At 42.9% G+C, this 21139-nt stretch overlaps 2 protein-coding genes across 2 annotated transcripts in view; both read right to left on the bottom strand.

Moving 5' to 3' along the window:
• Positions 1-995: 995 nt before the first annotated feature.
• LOC139661054 (coagulation factor VII) lies at positions 996-16990 on the bottom strand. The gene is made up of 11 exons (XM_071539377.1): positions 16977-16990; positions 16188-16310; positions 9411-9603; positions 9002-9026; positions 8325-8438; positions 6927-7061; positions 4100-4389; positions 3740-3854; positions 3159-3355; positions 1426-1551; positions 996-1238 (listed from the first exon to the last, which is right to left on the bottom strand). Exons 1-11 carry the CDS (start codon positions 16988-16990, stop codon positions 996-998), a joined length of 1575 nt encoding a protein of 524 aa, XP_071395478.1.
• A 1189-nt stretch (positions 16991-18179) lies between these two features.
• The window catches only part of LOC139661053 (diacylglycerol kinase delta-like), a 34150-nt gene continuing 31190 nt past the window's right edge, over positions 18180-21139 (bottom strand). The window contains 3 exon segments of the mRNA XM_071539376.1: positions 18180-18309; positions 19605-19704; positions 20751-20881. Coding sequence (XP_071395477.1) covers positions 19615-19704; positions 20751-20881 — 221 coding nt within the window. The 3' untranslated portion in view covers positions 18180-18309; positions 19605-19614.

Raw genomic sequence — 21139 nt, 5'->3', positions numbered from 1 at the left:
TGTTTTAAATTCGAGCAATTCAAAATGGAACCTGAAACCACAATCCATCTATAAATGATAAATGATGAGAGTTCATTTATTTAGTAAGAATCTCATCATGGGAGTTGAAACCTGCTTCTTAAACTTGAATTGACCCAAATCCCGACTCATCCTAACCCTCTGAGGTTTCATTTGCATAAGAATTCTGTAAATGAAATGTTAATTTTTTCCTCTTTGTGGTCCAAATGTCTGAGCAGGGAAGAACACATTTCAACACAAAATGTTGAAAAGTGATACAATAATCAATAATATAATAATCAATAATATACAGTATGTTGTTCTGGACCGGATGCATAAACCGTCTTGGCATGAGGGTGTGGATGTGTCTCTTAACTCATCCAGACTGTAAAGTTGACATCAAACATTATGCTGAAACTAGTTAGTCAGCTAGTGAGCCAAAATCAATTTCTCGTGCCGTAATTAACTGGTTAGCTGGTTGCTAAGTTAAGATTAACTTACACAATAGCGAGAAAAAAGTATGATAATAAATGTACATCACCAAACGTCAACAAACAGCTACGTTACAAAGTATATTTGTCTCCCAGACCCACTACAACCACATATACAACTCTACAACTAGATCTAATACAGACAGCAACAGTGACATCTAGTGGTGCCTCTGTTCATTCCAACAGGGGAAAAGCTTGTAGTTCGGTCTAAGGCAGTTTGCCCTATCACTAATGTGGAGAAACATAATTTATTTTCTTCAGTTTTTGCCGATGAAAGCCGCTCTGTATTTGTTGCCATCTATCAAAGTGATGCTGCGTACCAACAGCTGCTGTACAGAAGCATGGGTCGTGTCAGTTCAGCTGTAACGTATGTCTACATTACAATTATTTCAGTTGGTGCAACTGTTAAATTTTAGTGAGAATTTCCGTTGAAACTAGCCCACATCTGAAGTCCAGGGTAACTGGTGCAGCAGGCTGCCGGTGGTCAGGACGGAGACGCGGCGGCGCTCAGCTCGCGGTGCCGTTCACTTCCTGTTTCTCCACGGTGTCTCGGATCCAGCCCAGGAAGTTCCCCAGCCGGGTGTAGATGCCGTATTTCCCCTTCGCGGCACATTTCTCCCCCCAGCTCACCACGCCGGTGAGAAACCAGGTTCCTCTGTAGTTCACGACGAACGGCCCCCCGCTGTCCCCGCTGCAGGCGTCGACATCGGCGTCCAGGTAGCCGGCACAGAACATGTTGTCAGTGATCACCTGGTCCACAACGCACAAATACATTATATTGCAATCAGTGGCCGGTGGAGAAAAGAGGGTTTACAGTTCTGGCTTATATGTGAGATCATGGACATGATAAATCTGTTTTATTTTCTGTGAAGAGGGAAAGTGACAACTTGCACCATCTGCTGGTTGCGTTTTTAATAATTGATTATAACTGAATCACCTGTTCTGTGGAGAGCATGCAGTTGTGCTGGCTGACCACCGGAAGCGCCACCTTCCTGAGGAACCGAGAGGAGCGACCCAGGTACTGCATGGCCCCCCAGCCGCTCACCACGCCCCTGTTGTCCTCCTGGAGACACACACCACCCATCATCTTTGTTCCTTGTGTTTTATAGTGAGCTGAAGCAGAAGTGCAGGCTGAAGTCTTCCTGTTGACTAGCAGCTAAGTGGCTAACATGATTTTCCATCGACCGCAAAGCAGCCTGTCTTCTGCTACTAAACAAAGCAACGAATGGAGTTGAGATTCTCCTCTGTCTCACTACGCAGCAGAAGATTTGAGATGATTTGGACTTTTCTGTTATTTTAGTTGTAGAAAAGGTTTTCACCTGTTCAGAGTCAGTCTGGATTCACTGAAGTCTGAGTTCAGCCTCATGAGGAACTGAACACATTTAGTCACTGGAGCTGTGAAGCTGCAGCTAGCTAGCTAGCTACCGGAGCTTGTTCCCTTTGTGGGAGATGGAACTTTCAGCTAGCTAATTTTGTCATTCATGTAAATAATACTGGATGGATTTTTGTCAAATGAAACCAAACAAGATGTGTTAATGCTTTTAGATTGCTGATATGAAGAAAGCTCCACACACTGACAGAGGGGGAACAAACCAGAGGGTTCAACGGAATCGACTTGCTAATTAAAGCTATAATCCACGATTGATGCGTTGCTCCACTCCGTGTGTGTTTTGTTGTTACGAATCGAGTTACGATCGAGTAATTTTTGTTACATGTGTGTGTGTGTCTGTATTATGTAAATAAGTGTGTGCAAGGACAAGGAGGTGATTAGCGGATTAGCTTCCAGCTCCGGCAGGTGATTGGCTGCTTCAAGAGGAAGTCCGCTATATAAAGAGCCAAGATGGCGTCTCCGCTGTGCAGGGTCATCTCCCATCTTCCTCCTCTCCCAGCCGGCCACACTTCTGACCCTGATGTTGTCTGATCATGGTTTTGTTCCTTCTTTTGGAGTTAATAGGGGTGGACTGCCAGTTTGGTTAACCTGATTTTCTCATGTTTATGTTAGTTAGAGAGGTAAGTTGTTGTCATTTGGTTTCTTTGTTTTTGTGAGGTTACATTGGTTACTTCCCAGTTAGAATTGTTTTGTTTGTTATGTTGGCCTTTGTCCACCCTGAAGTCAAAGCAAGCTCTATCTAAATTTATTTAATCTTGTAAATAAACCCAGTTTCTTTATATTGAGCTATTTGTCTTTGTGTCTGCTTGGGACTTGGGGAAGATGGGGCTTATTCATGTTGTGTCTTAGACAGCCCTGGACTGGGCATAACATTTTGCTTTTGCTCAGCCTTACTGTGGTGTCACCTGTCAATCAAACAATATGGGCGGAGCTTGGATTTCCTGTTGCTGCAGTTTGAGTTTCTCTCTTCTCTCTGTCTGTTCAGCCATGGTGGCTATCGCTGCTCATGCTAACTTCCCAGTTCTCCTTCTTCTCCTTCTGTTTATTCCAAACAAACCGGAAACGTAAAACGCATCACTTCCTGTGCGGCAGGAAAGAGCGACCAGACTCCGGCTGTTTAGAACAGACAGAGGAGAAGATTTTTGAACTGGATATTGGTTGGATCACTGTGAGAGAGAGAGAGAGAGAGAGAGAGAGAGAGAGAGAGAGAGAGAGAGGAGCAGGACAGACAGACAGAGGAAAATGTGGTGAATAATTCCTGTAGCCCCTCCTGTATTTACCCTCAGCAGGTACTGGGCGAGGTGAGCGTCCGGCAGGCAGGCGGGGATGGCGGCGGGTCCGAAGACGACCGGCTGGGCGAGGAGCAGCAGAGCGATGTCACTGTCGAAGGTGAAGGAGTGGAAATGAGGATGAACTACGACCTTCTGAACCTTTATAACCTGTTCACCAGGATCTGGACGACGCTTATCATAGTCACCTAGAGAGAGGGAGGGAGGGAAGGAAGGAAGGAAGGAAGGAAGGAAGGAAGGAAGGAAGGAAGGAAAAATAAGTAACAAAGAAAAAAAATGAGAGAGAATGGGAGTAAAAAGAGAGAAAAGAGTGACAGAAAGCGAGAAAGATTGAGAAATGTAAGAAAGCAAGACAGAAAGAAAGAAAGAAAGATTTATTTTTGATGCTACACATCAGCCATGAAAATAAAAGTTTTTCAGCTTTCCCAAGACAGAGAGCCTTGGACTTGCCTTGGACTGACACACACACACACACACACACACACACACACACACACACACACACACACACACACACACACACACACACACACACACACACACACACACACACACACACACAGTGTTCCCACCTATAGTGACGTGGTCTGGAGTTTCATGGAAGCAGTGAGCAGCAGAGATGACCCAGCGATCTGAAACCAGAGTCCCTCCACAGAAACCATAACCATCCGACCTGCGGACCAGGACCTGCACACACACACACACACACACACACACACACACACACAAACAAAATAAAGTCTCTGTAACTCTGACGTGCTTTAAAAAAAAAGTATATATGAAACTGTACTATAAAACTGTATAAATACTTCAATAATTCAATATAATTTAACAAAATAAAAGAAAACAAAACATTAAATTGAATTGAATGAAATGAAATGAAATTAAAATGAACAAAACAAAATTAAACAAAGCAAAAATGTATTCCATACCTGCCATGGACTCCCCCCCTGCCTCTCCAGGACCCCCCCCACTATACGGGAGTTTAGATTATCACCTCCTCCCTCCTCCTCCTCCTCCTTCTCCTCCGCCTCCCACAGCTCCGTCACGTTCCCTCCTCCCTGTGTTACGTTCACGTTCAGCCACTCTTCCTCGGTGGTGTTGACCCTGCTGTCAGAGCTGTTGTCATCCAACACGGTGGCGTTGATGTGATGAGGGCGACTCCACAGAGACCGGACTCTGTGAAACGCCTCGTTCTGCTTTTGGCCGCAGGGGAACTCCACTGGACGGAAAGAAGAAGCCATACATAGACAGAGTTAGTCCAGTTAGACCAGAGTGATATATAGACAGAGTTGGTCCAGTTAGACCGGAGCCATATATAGACAGAGTTAGTCCAGTTAGACCGGAGTCATATATAGACAGAGTTAGTCCAGTTAGACCGGAGCCATATATAGACAGAGTTAGTCCAGTTAGACCAGTCATATATAGACAGAGTTGGTCCAGTTAGACCGGAGCCATATATAGACAGAGTTAGTCCAGTTAGACCGGAGTCATATATAGACAGAGTTAGTCCAGTTAGACCGGAGCCATATATAGAAAGAGTTGGTCCAGTTAGACCGGAGCCATATATAGACAGAGTTAATCCAGTTAGACCGGAGCCATATATAGACAGAGTTAGTCCAGTTAGACCAGAGTCATATATAGACAGAGTTGGTCCAGTTAGACCAGAGCTATATATAGACAAGAGTTAGTCCAGTTAGACCAGAGCCATATATAGACAGAGTTAGACCAGAGCCATATATAGACAAGAGTTAGTCCAGTTAGACCAGAGCCATATATAGACAGAGTTAGACCAGTTAGACCAGAGCTATATATAGACAGAGTTAGACCAGAGCCATATATAGACAAGAGTTAGTCCAGTTAGACCAGAGTGATATATAGACAGAGTTAGTCCAGTTAGACCAGAGTGATATATAGACAGAGTTGGTCCAGTTAGACCGGAGCCATATATAGACAGAGTTAGTCCAGTTAGACCGGAGTCATATATAGACAGAGTTAGTCCAGTTAGACCGGAGCCATATATAGACAGAGTTAGTCCAGTTAGACCAGTCATATATAGACAGAGTTGGTCCAGTTAGACCGGAGCCATATATAGACAGAGTTAGTCCAGTTAGACCGGAGTCATATATAGACAGAGTTAGTCCAGTTAGACCGGAGCCATATATAGAAAGAGTTGGTCCAGTTAGACCGGAGCCATATATAGACAGAGTTAATCCAGTTAGACCGGAGCCATATATAGACAGAGTTAGTCCAGTTAGACCAGAGTCATATATAGACAGAGTTGGTCCAGTTAGACCAGAGCTATATATAGACAAGAGTTAGTCCAGTTAGACCAGAGCCATATATAGACAGAGTTAGACCAGAGCCATATATAGACAAGAGTTAGTCCAGTTAGACCAGAGCCATATATAGACAGAGTTAGACCAGTTAGACCAGAGCTATATATAGACAGAGTTAGACCAGAGCCATATATAGACAAGAGTTAGTCCAGTTAGACCAGAGTGATATATAGACAGAGTTAGTCCAGTTAGACCAGAGTGATATATAGACAGAGTTGGTCCAGTTAGACCGGAGCCATATATAGACAGAGTTAGTCCAGTTAGACCGGAGTCATATATAGACAGAGTTAGTCCAGTTAGACCGGAGCCATATATAGACAGAGTTAGTCCAGTTAGACCAGTCATATATAGACAGAGTTGGTCCAGTTAGACCGGAGCCATATATAGACAGAGTTAGTCCAGTTAGACCGGAGTCATATATAGACAGAGTTAGTCCAGTTAGACCGGAGCCATATATAGAAAGAGTTGGTCCAGTTAGACCGGAGCCATATATAGACAGAGTTAATCCAGTTAGACCGGAGCCATATATAGACAGAGTTAGTCCAGTTAGACCAGAGTCATATATAGACAGAGTTGGTCCAGTTAGACCAGAGCTATATATAGACAAGAGTTAGTCCAGTTAGACCAGAGCCATATATAGACAGAGTTAGACCAGAGCCATATATAGACAAGAGTTAGTCCAGTTAGACCAGAGCCATATATAGACAGAGTTAGACCAGTTAGACCAGAGCTATATATAGACAGAGTTAGACCAGAGCCATATATAGACAAGAGTTAGTCCAGTTAGACCAGAGCCATATATAGACAAGAGTTAGTCCAGTTAGACCAGAGCTATATATAGACAGAGTTAGACCAGAGCCATATATAGACAGAGTTAGTCCAGTAAGACCAAAGCCATATATAGACAAGAGTTAGTCCAGTTAGACCAGAGCCATATATAGACAGTTAGACCAGAGCCATATATAGACAGTTAGTCCAGTTAGACCAGAGCCATATATAGACAGAGATAGTCCAGTTAGACCAGAGCCATATATAGACAAGAGTTAGTCCAGTTAGACCAGAGCCATATATAGACAGAGATAGTCCAGTTAGACCAGAGCCATATATAGACAAGAGTTAGTACAGTTAGACCAGAGCCATATATAGACAGAGATAGTCCAGTTAGACCAGAGCCATATATAGACAGAGTTAGTCCAGTTAGACCAGAGCCATATATAGACAAAGTTAGACCAGAGCCATATATAGACAGAGTTAGTCCAGTTAGTGCTACAAGTAGAGGTAGTAGGAGCAGTAGAAGTTGCAGTAGGAGAAGTTGCAGTAGGAGAAGTTGTAGTAGTTGCAGTAGTAGTAGTAGTCGTAGTAGTAGTAGTAGTAGTAGTAGTAGTAGTAGTAGTAGTAGTAGTAGTAGTAGTAGTATTACCTGTCTTAGTACAGCTGTGTCCATCAGGCTCCAGTTTGTATCCAGCAGCACAGCCACACTGGACTCCTGCTCCGGTGATCTGGTCTGTACAGTACTGCATACAGCCTCCGTTTCTATAGCGACACTCCAATACCTCTACACACACACACACACACACACACACACACAAACACACACACACACACACGCACAGTGACACAGACAGACAGACAGGACAGCAGCAGCCAGGTTGATTAGGTAAGAGGCATGGTGGTTGAACATAGTAACAAGTAATAATCTGTAATCTGTAATCTGTAATAATGTAATTTTCCTCTGACTGTCTGTCCTGCTCCTCTCTCTCTCTCTCTCTCTAACTCAACAGTGATCCAACCTATATATCAGTTCATGAAGCTTCTCCTCTGTCCGTTCTAAACAGCCGGTGTCTGGTCGCTCTTTCCTGGGAAAAATCCTCTGCCGCACAGGAAGTGATGCGTTTTTACGTTTCCGGTTTGTTTGGAACAAACAGAAGAAGAAGAACTGGATAGTTAGCATGAGCAGCGATAGCCACCATGGCTGCACAGAAGCGTGCCACCTACAGAAACTCAAACTGCATCAAGGAAAAGGAAACAGATGAATCTCTCAGAAGAAGAAAAGGAAAGCGACCGTCTCCGAAACAAAACTAGAGCGAACATCAGCGTCACCTCTGCAACATGAGAAACAGTCCAAGATGAGGAGGGAGGATGAGGAGCGATGAAGATGTGGCTCTTTTTCTTTTGGACTGGTAGGTTCCACTGTCGTTTATTAGCCACAGTCTATATTCAGTGTCTTTATTATTATGTTGGTCAGTGCAACGCTGAATGCAAAACACCAAAGCAATGACCGCTGAACACCAAAAGTGTCGCCAAAATCACGAAAACAAGAATGTCACAGATTATCACTTTAAACAGAAGTTAAAGGATAAATTCAGTGATTTTAATAATAATAATAATACATTATATTTGTTGAGCGCTTTTCTAGATACTCAAAGACGCTTTACAGATAATAACAAAGAATAAAACAGAGAATAGAACATATCAAGTGCGAAAAGAGAAGACAGTTAAAATAAAAGGCCAGGAGGCCAAAGAAGAGCTAGAGATTAAAAGCAGTTTTAAAAAGGTGTGTTTTAAGAGGAGGAGGAGGAGGAGGTGAGGAAGAGTCTCTGATGTCCTTTGGGAGAGAGTTCCATAGGGAGGGAGCAGCAATCGAGAAGGCTCTGTCTTTTGATATAATATATAATTCCTCTCTTCATCCTGTAGCTCTTGGACCCACAGACAGTATTGTCTCCAGAGTCAGCTGTCACACAGTATATAGGAACAAAATCAATTAACTGATCCTTTAAATAATAATCATGTCAATAATGATAACAGTGAGTGTTCCTACCTGTGTCGCAGGTCTTGCCGTGGTACTGTGGGGGGCAGAGGCAGAGGAAGTCTTCTCTATCCAGAGTACAGATGCCTCCGTTCAGACAGGGGTTGGTCCAACACGGATTCAGATCTACAACACAGAGAAACACTCAAACACAACACTCCTCATCCAGATCAGGTTTAAATGAATCAAGATCAGGTTTAAATGAATCAAGATCGGGTTTAAATGAATCAAGATCAGGTTTAAATGAATCCAGATCGGGTTTAAATGCCAAGTGTGAACAGACAGCGATGAGATCTCAGAAAATCCAGATCAGGTTTAAATGAATCCAGATCAGGTTTAAATACCAAGTGTGAGAAATCACATCTTTAAAATCAGACCTCAAAAATCGCATCAAAATGACAAGTGGAATCATAACTAAAGATAGATTATTAGTAGTAGTAGCAGCAGCAGCAGCAGTAGCTGTAGTAGCAGTAGCTGTGTAATAGTAGTAGAAGCAGTAGTAGAGTAGTAGTAGTAGTAGTAGTAGTGGTAGTAGTAGTACTAGTAGTAGTAGTAGTGGTGGTGTTATTATGTAATTATTATTATTTTTTTTTTAAATCATTGGACTGTTAAATTTGAATAATGTTGATTACTTCTGAATTTATTCCCTGCTTCATCAAGGTGAGAGAACTAACAGCTAATGTACTCACTTTTATACCTGTACCAAAACTCCAACTGTGGAAGAAGACCATGAGGTTAAATAGTTGCAGTGCTGGAGTTAATTCTTGTTCCATCTATTGTCTGACTGCTGTGACCTCTGACCCTTAACCTCCTTTCTGTTGGTTGCTTGTAATGTTGGTGATCTAGGAACTGAAGCTGACACTACTGTTGACCTGACTGGATGAAATATACAAGACTGTAAATTTATAATATTAATAATAATACTACTACACGATTGAAAAGGAGAAGGTATAAGTGCACACTTATCAGTTCCTACCCCTTTTCTGACTTATATCATATATCCTAACTGCCATGATAACCCACACAGACTGGCTAGAGAAAGAGTTTAATATAATGTGTTATGAGTTTCTGATGTTTTGCTCCTGCTGTGTGTCGTACCGTCTTCTCCCGGGTCTGGAAGATCTCGGCGGCCTCCTCCTGGGAGCAGCTCTCCTCGTAGCACTCCCTCTCCAGGCTGCCGGGCAGCAGCTCCTCCAGGAGGAAGGAGTTGGCCCGGCGCCTCCTGGAGGAGCGGAGGAGCTGAGCTGCAGAGAGACGCTCCACAAAGACTGGAGACAGAGAGAAACACCAGCTGAAACACACAGGTACTGATACTGATACTGATACTAATACTAATACTAATACTAATACTAATACCACTACTAATACTCCTAATACAAATACTACTGTTACTACTACTACGTCTACTGCTACTACTGCTGCTACTAACTAATACTATTGGTAGCCTACTACTACTACTACTACTAATTCTACGGGATTACTACTGATACTACTACTACTACTGTTACTGCTACTACTACTAGTGTTACTACTACTGCTACTACTATTACTACTAGTACTAGTGCTATTACTACTATTGCTGCTAACAATACTGTTATATGTTTTTATCAGTTATCAGTTATTGCGCCTCTTGTCCCCAGATAGTCGATGTAAGTGTGTTTTTCTGGCACATATTATTATTTGGCCCTGCAGCTCTGCTGGCTCACCTTTACCCTCCAAGAGAACAGAGCAGAACAGCAGGAGGCAGAGTGCCAGGATCAAGGCTTTGGACGGCAGCATGGCTCCTGCAGAAACTGTACAGGCGTAGGAGTAAACATCAACAAATAAATCAATGCAGAGGTGATCCTGTGTGTGCGGGAATTTCCTTTTTGTCTTTGGACTTGGATCTTCAGGGGAGAAAAAGAGAGTGCGATGGTGGAGAGCGGTTCAGCTGTTCAGTTCAGGAAGTGGATTTGAAAAACGAACACTGGAAAAGTTTTGGCATGAGAGGGTCATGATATCCAAAACATTAAGACAGAACGAATGCTCTGTCGCTAGCAAATAGTGGTTTCATTTTACTTTGAGCTGTCACCAAATAAAACGTCTGATCAGATTCAGAATAAAGTTCGCTAATCAGAATAAAGTTGGTCTGATTCAGAATAAAGTTTGTCAATCAGAATAAAGTTGGTCTGATTCAGAATAAAGCTTGTCAATCATGATAAATTTTGTCAATCAGAATAAAGTTTGTCAATCAGAATAAAGCTTGTCAATCAGAATAAAGCTTGCCAATCATGATATATTTTGTCAATCAGAATAAAGCTTGTCAATCAGAATAAAGTTTGTCAGTCAGAGTAAAGCTCGTCAATCAGAATAAAGTTGATATGATTCAGAATAAAGTTTGTCAATCAGAATAAAGTTTGTCAATCAGAATAAAGTTTGTCAATCAGAGTAAAGCTCGTCAATCAGAATAAAGTTGATATGATTCAGAATAAAGCTTTTCAATCAGAATAAAGCTTTCCAATCATGATAAATTTTGTCAATCAGAATAAAGTTTGTCAATCATAATAAAGCTTCTCAATCAGGATAAAGTTCGTAAATCAGAATAAAGTTTGTTATTCAGAATAAAGTTTGTCAATCAGAATAAAGTTTGTCAATCATAATAAAGCTTGTCAATCAGGATGAAGTTCATAAAATCAGAATAAAGTTTGTTATTCAGAATAAAGTTTGTCAATCAGAATGCAGCTGGTCAGAGTAAATAAACTTCCTCTACAAGACCAAACCTCGCTCACTTCAGACAACAGACCGACTCCATGGCAAGCACACTGACACCACTGACCCCGAAATGGGCGAATAAATAAAAACAACATAAAAACATTCCTTGAATTCCAATTTTCCCATAACACAGAACAGTACAAGCTTCCTCCAAACCGCCACAGCGGCGCCGCGCCGCGAGATCGATACTCCGCTAACATTTGTACCCAGGTGATCAGTCACATGGAGCCAGCACGCCGCCGCTCGTTAAGGCCGACTCAGCAAACTTGAGAAAGCGGCAGAGGGAGGGAAGGCGAGCTGTGAAGAGCCTCGGCCCGGCTGGACCCGGACCGGCCGGCCTACCCGCTGCCAAACGGTTTACTCACCGCAGTCCGGTGTCTGTCTGGGGCTGAAATGGACGACTGAGATCCAGCTGGGATCTATTGATTGTTAACTAGACTTTAAATATTGACACAGACGTCAGAATCAGCAGCCGCTTGAAAACAAGTGTACGTTTACATTTGCTGCATTCAGCCGAGTGAATCACAGCGAGGTCAACAGTAGAATCAGCTTCAGCTCCTAGATCACCAACATTATAAGCAACCAACAGTAAGGAAGGTGAAGGGTCAGAGGTCAAATCAACCTGACAATAGATGGAGCAAATGTTCCTTTAACGTGAGAATAAGCATGATGAGAAACGATAGAGAAAAGAAATGAGGGAGGGAGGAAATGCAGAAGATTCGTTTTTTGTAGTTTTCTTTCTTTCTTTTTTTTCATAAGGTTTTTATTTTATGATGAATATATTAGAGAAATCTAGATAAAGAAATGAGCCAGAGAGAAAAGTTGTTTAGTGTAGTTTAAAAGTAATGTAGCTGACAACTGTTTTACCCGGGTTTGATATTGATGCAGTGAGAACGTAAGCTTTAAAAAAGTAAACTATAAAGGGCCAATATAATGAAGAACTTCAAAAGACAGATTTATACTTTTAAACCGTTAAAGCTGCACTAATCCAAATTTTAATGTAAATCCCAAGTGTCTTAATCTAAACCAGGAGGTGATGCTGCAGCGGAGCAGAGCGTCTCGTCTGCAGATTCTCCCTGTTTGTCCAAATTAAATTCTGCTGTCAGTTTCCACACAGGAAGAGACCGATCCAGACTGAAGAGGGAAATCCAGAAGAGAAAGCTGGTCTCACCAGCGTTAGATCTTTTCCTCTCTGGTTCCTGTGGTATAAAGCAGCACAGACCGCTTTACTGACCTCACCGCACAGGATTTCTGGGTAATTAAGTCAATTCACAATTCAAACCATTACCTCTCGCTGCCAACATGTGAAGCTGCCCAGATAACTCCATGAAAGACGTAAGAAAGACGAACTGAGCCACCGTTTGTAGTCCAGACATAAACTTTATTACAGGATGTTGGTGTTTCTCTGTACATGACAGAACCTATTTACAGCCCTGTGGGCTTATGTACAAACAGAGGTATAACAGCGTACAGTATCAGTACTAATGCATAAATTATCCAATAAATACACAGCGGGAATCAAATAGGACAAAGTCTTATGAAGGAAAAACTGACAATTTTTCAATCGATTTTCTATTTGGGGAAAAACAGGAGGGGAGCTGCCCAGTGGCCACCAGCACAAGACTGTGGTTGTACTGGTTCATACTGGGTTCTTAGTCACTAACTAATGATGTGCTATTTGGTTAAAATGCTGAATTGTATGACGGCGTATTAGGGCCATTGTAGGTGACATATTTTTTTTACCGTAGCCAGGGGGAGGGGGGTAATATTCTAAGAAAAAAATCTAAATTTCTGAGATTAAAGTCCAAAATTTGTAAGACAAAAAAACCTCAGTAATTTGCAAGACACAAATCTGAAAAAATTAGATTTTTGGCAAGGAACCACGTTACTTTACTTTGTAAGATAGATCAGGCAGGTGGAACACTTCAGTCTCCACAGCAGACAGCCTGAACATGAGGAGGAGCAGGCATCAAGTAACTCTACCCATCTACAATTAATGAAGTTAGTAGGTTATGGTGAGTTTTTTCTCGCAAATTTCTGTTTTTTTTCCCCTCGCAAATTTCTGACTTCAAACTCAGAAATTGCGTTTTTTCTCGCACATTTTTGAGTTTTTTTTTTCTCGTAAATTTCTGACTTTAATCTCAGAAATTCAGATTTTTTTTCTTCCAAATATTACCCCCCTCCCCAGCTGCGGTAAAAAAAAAAATCACCTACAATGGCCCTAATACTCCGTGGTAGAGTTGTGCTCCTAGGTGGCAGTATTATCACCCTTTCTGAAAAACTCTGGTTTAAACTCAAATGATATGACTGTTAACAGTACTTTACTGTTACACAACAGACAACACACACCAGATTAACACACAGGAAAGGCAGTTACTGTAACCTGGTTTCTTAAACTGCGGGTCGGGAGTCAAAATGGGTCACATGCTCCTTCTGCTGGGTCCCCGCAGAACAGGATCAATCTGTTTTAATGAGCCCGGCTCCCAGCAGGACAGCCGGCATTTAACTACATTAAAACACTGGCACACCTGTCATGCAGAGACCCAGCAATGTTGGGTCTTTATGCATTGCACTAAAATTACTACTTTTCCTTGTAATGAGTATCACAAATTACTATTTCAATATCAGAAATAATATTAGTTAACAATAAAAAAAATTATACCTTTGTTATCACTTCTCTAAATATAAGATTCAAGTGGAATTATTCAAAAACTAATCCTACCCCCATCGCACAAATGGAAAAGTAGGGAAGTTTTCCCTCTGCTTTGATGAGAAATTGTAGAAAAGTTTCTTTCTCTGGTGGAAGTTTTCCCTCTATTTTGATTTCAGACATCGACGCTGTTTGGTTTGCTGATCGTTCACATGAGAAGAAACTGATCTGAAGAACAGAGGATGCAACTGGCAATTTTGGGGGTGAAACAGAAACGTAATATAATGACTAATTTAATGATTTGCTCATTATTTAATGAATGAATACAGTAATATTCTAATTTTTGAATTGAGTAATGAGTATTGAGTAATATCTTACTTTTTTTGAGCAACAAACCCAACACTGTGCACCAGAAACAAGTCTGTGACTCATTTTGGGTTCCAGCCCATAGATTAAGAAATACTGCAATAGATCAATTGTGAGAGGCAGAGGATCTGAAGGCAGCATCTGTTGTTTGAAATATGAAAATAAAGTTACTGCATTTTTGACACTAAACAGTGTGAGGAGAGTAAAGCACAGACAGCGCTGAGGTCCGACTGACTGATATGTGATCAACGGGGTTTAAGGCATCGCTTGTTAGAGTTTGGCATTGTCTACACGCAACGAAAGTCAATCCATCTCCCTCCTGTGCCTGACAACATGGAGACACTCAGTGTTAACGAAGACATGTGGCGCTCTCTCACGCTGAAGGTCATATTGTTAAAATATCATTTCCTTGCTGGGCAAAGACAACAGGTACAGAGAACAACTCCTTTCTGCTGTCGGGATCATTTGTTGGAGAAAACAAATTTGACACTTGGAGCCAAGTAAAAGTCTGTCAGTAAAAGTCTGTCAGTAGAAGTCTGTCAGTAGAAGTCTGTCAGCAGAAGTCTGTCAGTAAAAGTCTGTCAGCAGAAGTCTGTCAGTAGAAGTCTGTCAGTAAAAGTCTGTCAGTAGAAGTCTGTCAGTAAAAGTCTGTCAGTAGAAGTCTGTCAGTAGAAGTCTGTCAGTAAAAGTCTGTCAGTAAAAGTCTGTCAGTAGAAGTCTGTCAGTAAAAGTCTGTCAGTAAAAGTCTGTCAGTAGAAGTCTGTCAGTAGAAGTCTGTCAGCAGAAGTCTGTCAGTAGAAGTCTGTCAGTAGAAGTCTGTCAGTAAAAGTCTGTCAGTAAAAGTCTGTCAGTAGAAGTCTGTCAGCAGAAGTCTGTCAGTAAAAGTCTGTCAGTAGAAGTCTGTCAGTAGAAGTTCAAACCTCCAGCAACACTGAACAATTCTCCAACTTCAAAGCTGCAGCCTCTGTAACGGTTTCTGTTTGTTTATTGTTTGTCTTCCAGGTTTGATTTTCCCACAAAATCCCAAGTGAAAGCAACGCTGAATGCGGCCGACCTGGAAGTCTCGGATCTCAGACGTTCCCACCAGCACTTGAACGCAGCAGAATAGTTGTAACTAAAAAACAAAAATCATCTAAAAAGGTGGAAATCCCAGATCCGGATCAAATCGTCTGATCTTTTGGCCAAGAGTGATCTGTCTGCCAGATTTCAGCCAAATGTTAGTATCTTTTCTCGAGATCAGACAGACATGGAAACAGAACGTCGTTCCACCTTGGTTGTAACCGAGTGTTGAGGACGTCTCCACCGCTAATGAGTGTCTCCAATTGTAGTTTACATTTTGCAAAGTGATGCATGTACTTCTGCTGCGTCTCATATTATCACAGGGAGCGGCAGGTGGGGCCAAAGGCGGCGAATGAGTCTGTGGATGGAATAAACCCTGACCGTCCGCTTGGTCCACAAACAGTTCTGGACCCGACTGTCGATATTCTGCTTTGTTGTAAAGGAAACGCGGTCGTTCATTTTTGTTGTCAAGACATGAATCATTTATATGCCTTGGCTTCAGTTCGATCAATTCACAATTTCCTTAACACTGAAACAAACTTTAGACATGAAAAGGTAGCGACACGGGAACAACATGGTGCTCACGGTCCAACCTGGACAAACCGGCCATGGCTCGGGTTCCAGATGTTTACCTCCACACTAGATAGAAGGCCGCATCTGAAACTCTCTGAACTTAACAAACAGGCAACGCTAGCAGAAAAACACTGAAAAAGCCCCACAGACAGAAAGCAACAACAGACACACAGGCTGGAAAACACCGGTAGTTTGCGTCGAGTGATTTGATTGTCGCTGCGAAACCTCCGTCAGCCAGCCTGATTCATTTGGGAGCGTCTCTCCCGGCGTCCCACGTCAGTTTAACCACTCCCTGTTTCAAAGACACATACTGAACTCTGGGAAATAGAATATCAACTGCAATGCATATAAGAAATAAATATGTATTTCAGTACAAAACTCTAAGTCCTTCAATATGTCCTCCATTTCCTTGAGCCAGTCAGCGGAAAGGAGGGAAATCTATCGGTGCCTGCTAGCTCACTTCCTCTTCATGTCACAGTGTTCCTATATGGTGTCCGTTTCGCTGCAGCCGTTTGGCGTCCCTCCTTGCAGACACCTGGCAGAAGTCTACTGGGGACGCAAAACGGCAGAAGGAATGTTTCTCTACAGTCTCTACGCTCCTGAAACAACGTACACATCCAAAAGTTTAAAGGGTTGTGCTGCATCTTGGTCCAACATTCTGGTATCAGTGGAGGTTGTGGTTGGTTGGCTGGTCAGGTGTGTTGGGCTGAGGAGTTGCTGGCAGGTAGGCAGGTAGATAATGAAGGCAGGAGACTGTTCAGTCCACCGGCCACAGCAGCTGGTCCAACCTCAAAACTCACCAAAAGTCACTTTGAGCCACTGTTTCACCAGCCTGCTATGTGTTTAGATTAAGACTCCAGATGATGGTTGGTTACCTGTAGACTAGACTAACTTACCACCCACTTCACTATTTTACCTATTTTTAGAATAGTACTTGAATGCTGCGTTCATGTCATATCGGATTTATCGTAAATACGAGATGCCGACTGGGACAAATGTTCACGTCTGCCTCCTAGTGGTGATACCAAGTAGGACATGTAGGAATCTTTTGCGGGCTCCGATATCTCCCACTTGGTGTCACGATTGGCAGAAGTGTGTCAACACAAGCAGTAAGCACTGCAGCGAATCCATGTCGGCAGTCCAAGAAAATCAAAATCAAAACTATCACTTATATTCACACTGATACAATAAACTAAAGGGAGCAATATCTGCTACAGTTCATTTCTGGATGATTTGAAAGTATCTTGTTAACGACAACAATTGACCTTATGATCTCCATCTTGGATGTGGGCCTTCCAACGAGTTAAAACACGTGAACGCTTCCAAGTTGTAGCAACGGGACGTCATCCTGTTCTTCCACCTCTTCCGATATGACGTGAACACAAGTGTTGCTTGGTGCCAACATTTGGCTTGTGGCCATTTTGAATCCTGACTGACAGGTGGAGGAACATTTCCCTACTAGCATTTCCTCCTCCTTTACCAAAAGCCAGTTAGACATTGAATCTACCTGCTGCAGGTGTTAGGCGTTCACATGAGCATTTGTGATGCATCAAGAAACAGACACACAGGTCAATGAGACGGATGTCATGGATTGATGTGCAGTTTGTGGAAACTTTGCAACCCAGTCTGTCAAAAAAGTGGGAACTAGCTGAACTTTTGACGGAGCGCAGGTAAACATCATCTTCTAACGGACTTCATCAGCCAATGAAATTTGTACAGACTGTTTAAAAAGGTTTGGAGCACCGCCCACAACACAACCTAGGCAGTTTCAACACAGACTTCTCTGAATTTTTACGGATGCTAAATGTCCCATGTGAACGCCGCCTTACTGGCAGTCATGTTGGCCCCACAGCCCTGTTCCATGGAGGACACTGTTCCATATTTACAGCCAAAACTTCTTAACTCTGTCTATATATGGCTCTGGTACAACCTGAACTAACTTGGTCTGATAGGGTTCTGCCTGGCTCTCCTTCGTTCTAGAGAGGAGTGTCAATAAAACGCCCTGACCCAACTCTCTATATGTATGTCTCATCTGTTTTGAAGCCCTTGCCAGTCTTCTGTATAGGTAGATAAATGTTTGGCTCTGAATTCTACCCCCCCGCGCCGCCTGCACTCTTGGTTTCTCCCGGATGCTGATTGGGCAGCGGGTGGGATGACAAGGCACTACCGGATCATCTGATTGGTTCTCTCCCCCAGGCCGTCTCTGTGGGGAGGTTCTGCTGCTGTTCGGAGGTTGAGTCAAAGATCTCTCCAGGCTGATGTGGTACCAGCGCACTCCAGTACACGAGTTTGATTCCTGTGCGTTGTTTTTTTTTTTTTTTTTTTTCTACTCTACTGCTGTGCTGTTTGAGAACAGTTCAGCAGAAAGAATCGAGTCCCCGCGCTGATCCAAACAAAACTACTGCAGGGACGTCAGCGAGGAGACTTGGTAGCTTTGACGTCGTCGTTGTCGTTGTCTCGACCTTGACCGATGTGAAGACCCAGGCTGGTGTTCAGGCCTGGGAGCTGTGGTGGTTCTGGATCAGGAGGTCAGAGGTCAGGTCAGATGGTTGAGGTCGTCTACAGCAGCAGAGGCAGGAGGACGGCAGGCAGCTGTAGCTAGGAGCAGAACAAGAGCAACAAGGAGGGGTCAGACTGATAGGAGCAGAACAACAAGGAGGAGTCAGACTGATAGGAGCAGAACAACAAGGAGGAGTCAGGCTGATAGGAGCAGAACAACAAGGAGGAGTCAGACTGATAGGAGCAGAACAACAAGGAGGAGTCAGACTGATAGGAACAGAACAACAAGGAGGAGTCAGACTGATAGGAGCAGAACAACAAAGAGGGGTCAGGCTGATAGGAACAGAACAACAAGGAGGAGTCAGACTAGTAGAAGACAACGAGGGGGAGTCAGACGGATAGGAGCAGAACAGCAAGGAGGGGTCAGACTGATAGGAGCAGAACAACAAAGAGGGGTCAGGCTGATAGGAACAGAACAACTAGGAGGAGTCAGGCTGATTGGAGCAGAACAACAAAGAGGGGTCAGGCTGATAGGAACAGAACAACAAGGAGGAGTCAGACTAGTAGAAGACAACGAGGGGGAGTCAGACGGATAGGAGCAGAACAGCAAGGAGGGGTCAGACTGATAGGAGCAGAACAACAAAGAGGGGTCAGGCTGATAGGAACAGAACAACAAGGAGGAGTCAGGCTGATTGGAGCAGAACAACAAGGAGGAGTCAGACTACTAGAAGACAACGAGGAGGAGTCAGACGGATAGGAGCAGAACAACAAGGAGGGGTCAGACTGATAGGAGCAGAACAACAAGGAGGGGTCAGACTGATAGGAGCAGAACAACAAGGAAGAGTCAGACTACTAGAAGACAACGAGGAGGGGACAGACACAGGGCCGAAATCCATTCACCATCCTATAACTGAACACACTGTATACAGATACCATGATGTATGAATGTGTATTGTAGTGTTAACATTTTAATTTGTCAAACAACAACTTGAATAAAACGACACCAGACATCGACTTCAGCTCAGTCAGCTTCAGTCTGTTCTCTTACCTCAGCACACGCCAAACTAGATCAATTATAATCATCATCAAAAAGTTGAAGTATATCTGTTCAGGTGTGCAATACAGTTTTCATGATGCGTCTGATGTGTCTGATGTTTTCTGATATATGTTTAGTTTGCTCTACTGGGTATTTTTAGTGACACTCTGATGTAAAAGGCGGCTCAGATTCAGTGTATTCTATGCTCATAAATTGATGGTTAATAAGGCTTCCTGCAGTTACGCTGATGTAGCCTGGCCTCACAGTAATAATAATAATAATGTAATAATAATAACCACTAATAATAATGATGATAAATAATTATAACAATAACAATATTAATATTAATAATAGTTACCTTGCGCTGCCTAGGCCTCGCTGGCGCTGCTGTTCCTGTTCAGCTCTCTGATTCCCTGCAGGATGCGTTTCATATGACCCACCTTTGTCACCCCCAAGTCCTGCACGCACACACACACACACACACACACACACACACACACACACACACACACACACGCGCACACACACACACACACACACACACATCAGCTACAGACGGTGCATTAGCACAGGTGTAGCACGGTAAAAGCTTCTCATCCAGCTGCCAACCAGCCAGTCAACACTTCAGCCATCCATCTAGCTAGTAAGCCAATCAGTTAGCCAGCAAGTCAGCCAAACATTCAATCAACTAGTCAGCCAACCAGCGACCAGTCGTTCAGAAACCCAGCAGTGTTAGTAAGTCAGTCAGTCAGTTAATTACTCAGTCAGTCAGTCATTTAGTTAGTTAATTACTCAGTCAGTCATTTAGTTAGTTAATTACTCAGTCAGTAAGTCATTTAGTTAGTTACTCAGTCAGTCAGTCATTTAGTTAATTACTCAGTCAGTCATTTAGTTAGTTAATTACTCAGTCAGTCAGTCATTTAGTTACTTAATTACTCAGTCAGTCATTTAGTTAGTTAATTACTCAGTCAGTCATTTAGTTAGTTAATTACTCAGTCAGTAAGTCATTTAGTTAATTACTCAGTCAGTCAGTCATTTAGTTAATTACTCAGTCAGTCAGTCATTTAGTTAGTTAATTACTCAGTCAGTCATTTAGTTAATTACTCAGTCAGTCAGTCAGTCAGTCACTTAGTTAGTTAATTACTCACTCAGTCAGTCAGCCATCTAGTTAGTTAATTACTCAGTCAGTCAGTCAGTCAGACAGACAGTCAGTCAGTCAGTCAGTCAGTCAGTCAGTCAGTCAGTCAGTCAGTCAGTCAGTCAGTCAGTCAGTCAGTCAGTCAGTCAGTCAGTCAGCAGTCAGTCAGTCAGTCAGTCAGTCAGTCAGTCAGTCAGTCAGCAGTCAGTCAGTCAGTCAGTCAGTCAGTCAGTCAGTCAGTCAGACAGACAGTCAAACAGTCAGTCAGTCAGTCAGTCAGACAGACAGTCAAACAGTCAGTCAGTCAGACAGACAGTCAAACAGTCAGTCAGTCAGTCAGTCAGTCAGTCAGTCAGTCAGCTCTACCTTCAGGTCCCTCCTCTCCAGCTGGATGAGTTCGGCTCCTCGGACGTCGTGTCCGATAAAGATGTCCTTATACTCGTTGAGACAGAGGAGCTCCAGCCACGCCCCCACCTCCTCCGTCCCCCACTGGTGAACTGCACCACAGAAATCGTTCAAACAGACAGAAACACCACAGACACCCCGGCCAAACGCCCCTCTGGAAACCAGTTCCTGAAGGAATCTGACTGGACTGTTGTTGGAACCGGATCCTTCACATGGCCTTTAGAAATTCACTGATCACAAAACTTAAAGAAACAAATACTAGGAAGTGCTGAAGGATTTTTTTTTGTTGCTTTTCTTTGTTTGGAGGTGAGATGCTTTTAAAATTTCCTTACAGTTTTAATCTCACCTGG

The sequence above is a fragment of the Centroberyx affinis genome, unplaced genomic scaffold (assembly GCF_046629955.1).
Source record: "Centroberyx affinis isolate AG114_WGS23_722 - 3 ecotype Tasmania unplaced genomic scaffold, CSIRO-AGI_Caff_v1 ptg003444l_1, whole genome shotgun sequence".
NCBI classification, from domain to species: Eukaryota; Metazoa; Chordata; class Actinopteri; order Beryciformes; family Berycidae; genus Centroberyx; species Centroberyx affinis.
Note: the sequence above shows the minus strand (reverse complement) of the source record. Positions and strands in the feature narration are given on the sequence as shown.

Excerpts from the sequence above, each read along its gene's own strand:
- LOC139661054 (XM_071539377.1), bottom strand. Across the intron at positions 9,604-16,187 it reads GGACACCATATAGGAACACT|CTGGTGTTTCTCTCTGTCTC; the intron begins GTGACATGAAGA and ends TGTGTGTTTCAG. Across the intron at positions 3,855-4,099 it reads AGGGGGGGAGTCCATGGCAG|GTCCTGGTCCGCAGGTCGGA; the intron begins GTATGGAATACA and ends GTGTGTGTGCAG.